We start from the raw sequence: 7957 nt of genomic DNA, 5'->3' as shown, positions 1-7957 counted from the left end.
TCAAATAAGATATTTTTAAAACGAAATCAATTTGAATTAAAAGTTCTATACATAAGTATTTTGATATACAATGTATATGGAAATTATTTCCATAGCCTAGTTAGTGGTTCCATAACGAGAGAAATTGTTGAAAGATAAGTCGCTGTGTGAGGTATATGCATTTCCTTTCTAAGTAGATTCTGTGTATGTGACGAAATGTATAAATCAAAAGGGAATCAATCAATAAATAAATCATAACAAAAAATGTGTTTGAATTTTTTTTTAAAAAATATTTTATTTAATAAGGTTTTTATTTAAATGAAATTTTTTAGCTGATTTTTTTTGTTTTAAATTTAGAAAGAAAAAAGGTCTCACCTTTTTTATTTTAATGATGACATAAATGTTGTGTTTGTTTGCGATAAATAACAATAGTATTTTCTTTTATACAATTTTGTTTTTTAAAATATAATATTTCAAATTTAAAGTCTTTTGTTTAAAGTAAACTTAAATAAAACTACTCAACCAAGAATGAAAGAAAAACATAAAAAATAAAAATACAAATTTCGCTTTAAAATATATAATTGTATAGAATTAAAAAAAAAAGAAAAATAATATTAAATAAATTCAATTAAATTCAGAAAAAAAAAAATTAAAAATAATGTGTTTTTAGCATAACTGTTTTTATAATAAAAATTTTATATCGATAATTTTTGAAATATTTTAATTTGTAATTTTGTTTAAGATGAAGACAATTATTACCAGGATTGAGTAATTATTATTTGAATAAAACTGTGTAGAGCAATTTCTTGTTTGTGTTGTTGTAGTGTGTTTTTTTGTTTTGTTTTAAATTAAATTAATTATAAATTAAATAAATTAGATTAATAAGTATGTTGTTGTATGTTTAGGGATAAATTTAAATTAATTATAATTAAATAGTATATGCATTGTTTTTTTTTTTTTTGTTTGTTTGCTGGTTTTTTTCTTTTATAATAAAGTTTCTTTTATAATTTAAATTTATATTAATTATTTAAGTTGTGGTAATTTTTTTTACAATGTGTATTGTTTATGAGGAAAATAAAGGGAACTAAAAACAGAGAATTTTTTTTAAAAAATAAAACAAACGAAAATGTTTCTTTAAATGTTACATTTTGTTTTTTTGTTTATAACTACAATTGTCTTACTTGTTAAATTATGTGTAATTTTTATTATTATTTTAATTAATAGTAGTAGTAGTAGTTGTTGTTGTAGATGTTGCTGTTGTTTTGTTTAAATTACTAATGTATTTTATGTAAATTTCTTTCAATAGTTTTTAGTTTATTTTTTGCTAAATTTTCACTAAATTGCTTAAAATTTAGTTTAAATTTTTTAGTTTACTTTCTCTAGCTTGGTTTTATTTTAATGCTTTAAATTTAAATTTAATTTCTGTTTAAATACTTCTAGATTTGTATAATATTATAATATAATTACTTGGTTTTGTTTTGTTTAATTTATATTTAAATTTATTTTTTTTTTTTATATATTATTTATTTAATAATTAATTTTATTTCAATTGAGACTATCTAAACGTATAATAATAATATAGAGTTTTAGGTTTATTTTATTTTTATAATTAGTTTAATATTTATTTATTATTACCAACTTATAAATGTAGTAAAGTGTAAATAAATTATTTATTTTATGGTTTTTTGTTTTTTTTTTTAAGAATTACGCTAAATATTTTTTAGTTTTCTTTTGTTTTTTATAATTAAAGTAGTGGTTTTTATTTTCATTTTTGTTGTTATTAATGATAATGATGATTTTTGTTTTGTTTTGAACTAAATTTGTTCTAAATAAAAATTTAAATTTAAATAATTTTTCTATATTGTATTGTGTTTTGTGGTTTGTTTTAAATTTGTTGCTATTTTCTTTTTTTTTTTTGCTAATTTCTTTTACACTTTTTTTGTTTTATTTGTTTGTTTGTTTGTTTCAACATCCATTGCTTATCGTTTTGCATTTTGTAAAAATGATTGGATTTCGCTCCTATGTTTGTTTTATTTTACTACTCCACACCTCAACCTCCTACTTCTAGTCCTCCTGCTCTATACGTTAGGTTTTAATTTGAAGCCGTTTTTAACAGCATTATCGGCTTGGCCAACAGTGAAGATGTTTTATGCGGCGTATTTGTTCTTGATGTGGCTGATGTTGTGGATGACGCAGATATGGCTGAGGAAGTTTTTGTTATCGAGGGTGAGCAGGAAGTTTGAATTGTCGTTCTATTGGAGTTTGCAGTGGCTGTTAGTCCAGCTGTGTTTGACGTTGAGGTATTGATTTGTTCGCGGTAGGTAAGAGTGTGCATTTTTTCAATAGCCGCCACCCATTCGAGACCAAAACCTTCGGGATCATCCAAATAATAGGTACGATTTGGCTAAAAATATAAGAAAAATTCATAAAATTAAAAAAATAATATTCATATGGAATTTAGTTTCGAAAATATAGGTTAATATGGGACGGAATGAAATCAAAAATTATACTTAAAGAAATAAATATTGAAATAAATAGATTAAATACCGGAGCGAAGTTTGTATTTTCACCCTTCACTAACAATATAATTTAAAAAATATGCTTCAAAGCCCAGATGTAGACTATTCTATGGTCTCGTACGTGGACTAGTCTAAACTCTCATATTTAGCCTATTCTATAATCTCGTGTTGAAATATTATATAGTCTTATATGTAGATTATTCTATATTCTAGTGTATTGGCTGTAGTAGAGTGTGTAGACTAGGCTATAATCTAGAGTGTAATCTTTTTCGAATACTAGAGTGTAGTCTCGTATGTGTACTATTCTATAGTCTCGTATTTGGACTGGTCTATAATTTCGTATTTAGCTTACTCTATAGTCTCGAGTGTGGACTATTCTATAGTCTAGTGTATAAAGTGTTTAAGACTAGGCTATAATCTGGAGTGTAGACTATTTGTTATACTAGATTATAGACGAGCATATAGAGTCTAGAGTAGTCTATTTCTCCTTTATAGGGGCTCTTAAAAGTCTTTGTCTATCTACTTCAGAATTATCTGTTTGTTTCAACATGTTTGTTTTTAATTGTTTACCCATAATTTTATTTGTCTAAAGCTGCAGTTTATTTTAAAATTCATGGCCATTGAAAAATAAATGTGTTGCACGTGTAGTTTTGCAAACACACGAGTTCTAAATAAAAAAATAATAAAAAAAACAAAATAACCCCAGTCACAACAACAGCAATAAATATTTAATATTCCTAATTTACTATCTTATTTCAAATGCCCACAATAGCAAAGCAACAATCTTGCAGTAAGTAAATAAAGAAAAAGTATAATAAATTAAAAAAATTTAAATTCCACAAACATTTATAATGAACTAGATTTTAATTTCACTTTCAGAGTAATAAAAAAAAAAGACCTGAATGTTATAAAATAATTAACAGGTTCTAAAATTAAAAATGCAAAATGCAAGAAAACAAAAACTAAAAATAGAAAGTGAAAAGTATTAAACCAATGGAAATTTAAATAAAGAACAGGATTTATTATTACACACAGCTAGAACTAAGAATTACAAAAATTAGACTAAAAATAATATGAAGAAATGGACATGGAAGGACCATTTTTAAAACAAACTACCTAAATATTCAAGAGTTAGGTTTAATTATTAGTTCAGAATTAACACATTTAACCTACAAACTTCCTGCTCCCCTACAAATTTTGTAAAAATGTACTGTAAACCATACAGCTCACTGCCAACAACGCCTTCCCAACTATTATTGTTTAACATTATCAAGCAAAGAGAAAAAAACTACAATTGAATTGAAAAAAAGGAACCAAACACTTTTTTGTTTGTTTGTTTGTTTTAAAACTTAAATTTTGTAAGCTGGTGTGTTTTTTGCTGTCTTTGGTGTACGTACGATTATTTCGGGAGAGTTCACAACCAAAGTTGGCGACGTTTTGGTGGCGATAAGAGATCTCAATTTTATTTAAAATGCAATTGTTTTAACACAGGCGCCTGTGTTTTCCGTTTGTTAATTTTTATTTAATTTTATTTACGAATAATAAATAACAAATCCCATAATAATTTGAGAAAAGGTGACGAAGGTTAAATGTTATGTTTAACACAACACAATATAAAGAAAAATAAATAATTGTAAATAAAAGTGTCATTGATAAGATTTTTGCAGTTATTGTTGAAATGTAATTCAATTTTATTTGTTTTTAACAAAGACAAACAATTTCTCTAGGCAACAGATAGCAAGTTAATTGGAAAATGAAAAACATCTGTAGACATGACTATAATGTGGACTGTATAGAAGTCTGGAATATAAACTAGACTGTAGGCTAGTCTATAGTATAATTATGGACTTTAAACCAGTTGGTAGTTTGGACTGTGGTCCGTCCAGTCTATTCAATTTTTGAAAATCCTCTATTTTGAAGAAAAAAATCTACAATTTCCCTAAAAAAACATCCAATTTGTTCGCCCAAAACACCGGTCATGCTTGTGTGGCTTTTGCTATGAAACAAACAAAAAAATCAAAATAAAAACAAGAAATTATTTTTATATTCTAATTAATAACTCATAAATCTAATTTGTTTACGGTCAAAAAATGCTTGTTATAACATTTGAAGTATACCCCTGTGTATTTGTGAATGTGGAATAGTTAGATTTGTTTATCTTTCTTTAACTATTTATAGTGAATATTTTTTGATTTCGAAATGACCTTCATTTGCTTGTTTATTATAAATTATTAATTTATTTAATAGAGCAAGGAGGTGGGCAAATACTACGCAAAAACTATGGTTGATTGAACTTTTATTTACATTCCACCACCACCACCCCCTTAACCCTAACCCATCATCATTTGGTATTCGCACAACAATCACAATAACAACTGGCACAATCGTAAAAAACTACTTCCGTAGTTTTCCAAATTAATATACATACATACAAAAACTAAAGAACTAGCAGAACCAGAATACATAATACGAAAATAAAATAGTAGAACAAAAAAAAAAACAAATAAATAAATAGCATACACGTGCTCTCATCAAAATCGCACACAATCAATAAAAACCATAACTCGTGTAAAATGCCATCACCCGGCTCCTCCAACCCAACCCATCCCACTAAACTCACACACTCCAGCCATTTAGCTATCTTAGCTGTAGATAGCCAACTGTGAGCAATTTCCTACCTCCCCTTTTCCCCCTCCACATGACCATTGGATTTTTTGCTATGGTTTTGGCTAATGACGACAAACATTGTATTTTGTTACAAATATGACGTAAGTTTGCATGTCTGAAGTGAAATCTTAACCATAAATGAGGTCCTTTGTGTATTAAAGCTCACACTCACACACAATTTAATTAAATTTACGTTTTAATAAAAATGGTTCTTAAGAAATGTTATTATTAGAATAAATGAAAAACTTACCGTATGAACAAAAAAGATTTTGAAATTTTTGGCTTCAGCTCTTAGTTCGGGACTCCAGGGTATTTCGCCCTTTTTAACCATTTGCACAGGATCAATGTAAATTAGCCGGGGGCCAGTGGTTAGCAAAAACATGCGCCGGCGTGCAAACAGACCTTTGCGTTTGTTAATGAAACCCTTTTTCAATATAACCTCTCCCTCGGCAAAGGCATGCCATTTATCGGATTTTTGCAATTCCAAACGTTTATGCTTCTCGGCATCCGTTAAATCAAAACTATCTATAAGGAAAATCATTTAAAAATACAAAACAGAAATATTAATTTTAGTTTTCATTAAATGAAATTTAAGTAAAACTTACTCTTGGCAGATTTTTGTGTGCTATAATTGCTGGATGAATTGGAGGAGCAGGAGTTGGAGGATCTTGTTACAGTTTTGGGGGTTTTATTGTTTACAGTCTTTTTCTTGTCGCTAACATCATCATCGCTTATACAGCCCAATTCCATGCCCAACAAACGGGTCATTTGTTTTTCATCTAGGCCCGGTTCCAAATTCTCACAGATTTTGAATTCCTCCTCTTCTTTGATAAGATCGGGCAAAAAGGGTGATATGGGTGGTGGAATCTGTTGTCTAACATCATCGAAATCAATGTTCTTGAAGAAGGGATGAGAACGTATACTTTCGTAACGTCCGCTTAAGTCTTGGGCACCCAAACGTTCGGCTGGATTAAGTTTCAACAACTTTTTGACTAGATCCTCGGCATCTTTGTCGAAACCCTGGGGAAAATCTAAATTGCAGGCAATGATTTCCTTGAATATAACATAATCATTGGCACCGCGGAAGGGCGGCAGGCCCGACATCATTTGATAGATAATGCAACCCAAGGCCCACAAATCTGCTGCAGGGGTAATAGGAGCATTTTGCAATACTTCAGGCGAAACATACTGGGCTGTGCCCACAAAACTACCACGTCTCTTGCGGTGATAACGTGGCTGTTGTCTCCTGCCACGCGGTGAATCAACATCATCACCACCACTACCCGTATCATTCGAAGAATTCGAGGAGTCATTATCATCGTCATCTTCATTTTGACTATCCAAAACATCATCGTCATAGTCGCCCACACCCAGGCCACCACCTATACTGCCACCCGATTGGCTGCGTGCCTTTTTGGCTAGATCTATGCCACCCGATAGCAAAAATGCATTCACCTGTTGTCTTTCCTCGTTGGTGAGGATTTTTACCGAACCAAAGTCCGCTATTAAAGTGTGCATATCTTCGTCTAGTAAGATGTTTTCGGGCTTCAAATCACGATGCACAATATTGCGTCGATGCATTTGTTCGCAGGCTAATACTAATTCGGCAGCATAGTGGCGTGTTGAGTCAACATCGAAGGAACCAACTTTATTGATGTACGGCAAAAGATCACCATTTTTGGCATAGGTCATAACAAAATACAACGAACGTGAATCCTGGAACGTGCAGGAGAGATTAACAAAGCCGGGTACATTGGTCATCATGTGCATGACCTCACGTTCGCGGCGTATGTACTCCTGTTTGTGTTCGCGTAAAATTTGGCGTTTCTCACAGACTTTAACTATAAAGAAATAAGGAAAAGGAAGACATTTCGTTAATAAATATAGAAGTTTAAGATTTATTTGTTTATAAAACTAACTAATTAATTATTTAAATTTTGTTTTCTGCTCAAATTTCAAAAAGTGTGCCTTTAGGCTTTGGCTTGAAAAGCATCAACAAGTGTAATTAAAAACCCTGCTTTATTTTTTATTTTTTGCCAAAGTAATAATATTTTTTGTTTACATTACAAAAGCTTTTGTTTTCGTTTTTTTGTAAAACAAAAAAAATGTCTGCAAAATTCCACAAAAATATATTATTTATGTGTGTTGAATAAAATTTTCCATTTGTTTCAGATTTCTATTAAAACAAAGTTCAAGGTTATTTTTATATAATCTTTAATTGCAACAACAAAATATATAATTAAACAGTTTAACAACCTTTTATTTTCAAAAATAAAACAGGCTAAAAATAAATTTGTTTAAGGCCCATCTTAGGATGAGAGTGGTTGTCAAAACAACAATAATTTAGATAAAATATTTATTTTTAAAAACAAATCAAACAGGCAGATAGATGAATGAATGGAAAAATAATAAAATATAATTTAGGAAAAACCCCTACACACAAATTCTGCAATGACAAGTACAGAGTAATATTTAGACAGACAATTAAGCAAAATAGTGGTATAGTGGTTGTAACAAAAATTAAATTTTTTGCGCACCTTAAAGTAGGCAGTACAAAATTGACAATTAAAATGAATAGAAATTGGGAAAACGGGATTGGAATTTCTATTTCAAATCCTAAACTATTTAGATTAAGCTAATTAAAGAGTAAAATTGTAAAAACAAACTACAATTCGAATTCCTTGTACATCGATACGGAAACTTAAAATGACTGTGTTATTATTTTATTGACCAAATGATGACACTACTTTATGAAGCTGCGGCAAAAGAATAAACCACATTCATATATTATT

General features: G+C 29.1%; 1 protein-coding gene across 2 annotated transcripts in view; it reads right to left on the bottom strand.

Annotated features, from left to right (window-relative positions):
* Positions 1 to 248: 248 nt before the first annotated feature.
* Pdk1 (Phosphoinositide-dependent kinase 1) overlaps positions 249 to 7957 on the bottom strand; it is a 42421-nt gene continuing 34712 nt past the window's right edge. For both annotated transcript variants that reach the window (XM_065504955.1, XM_065504956.1), the window contains exons 4-6: positions 5771 to 7006; positions 5416 to 5690; positions 249 to 2383 (exon numbers count right to left, since the gene is read on the bottom strand). In XM_065504955.1, coding sequence (XP_065361027.1) covers positions 2072 to 2383; positions 5416 to 5690; positions 5771 to 7006 — 1823 coding nt within the window. In that variant the 3' untranslated portion in view covers positions 249 to 2071. The remainder of the gene's footprint in view (positions 2384 to 5415; positions 5691 to 5770; positions 7007 to 7957) is intronic.

This window comes from Calliphora vicina, chromosome 3 (assembly GCF_958450345.1).
Source record: "Calliphora vicina chromosome 3, idCalVici1.1, whole genome shotgun sequence".
Lineage (NCBI taxonomy): Eukaryota > Metazoa > Arthropoda > Insecta > Diptera > Calliphoridae > Calliphora > Calliphora vicina.
Note: the sequence above shows the minus strand (reverse complement) of the source record. Positions and strands in the feature narration are given on the sequence as shown.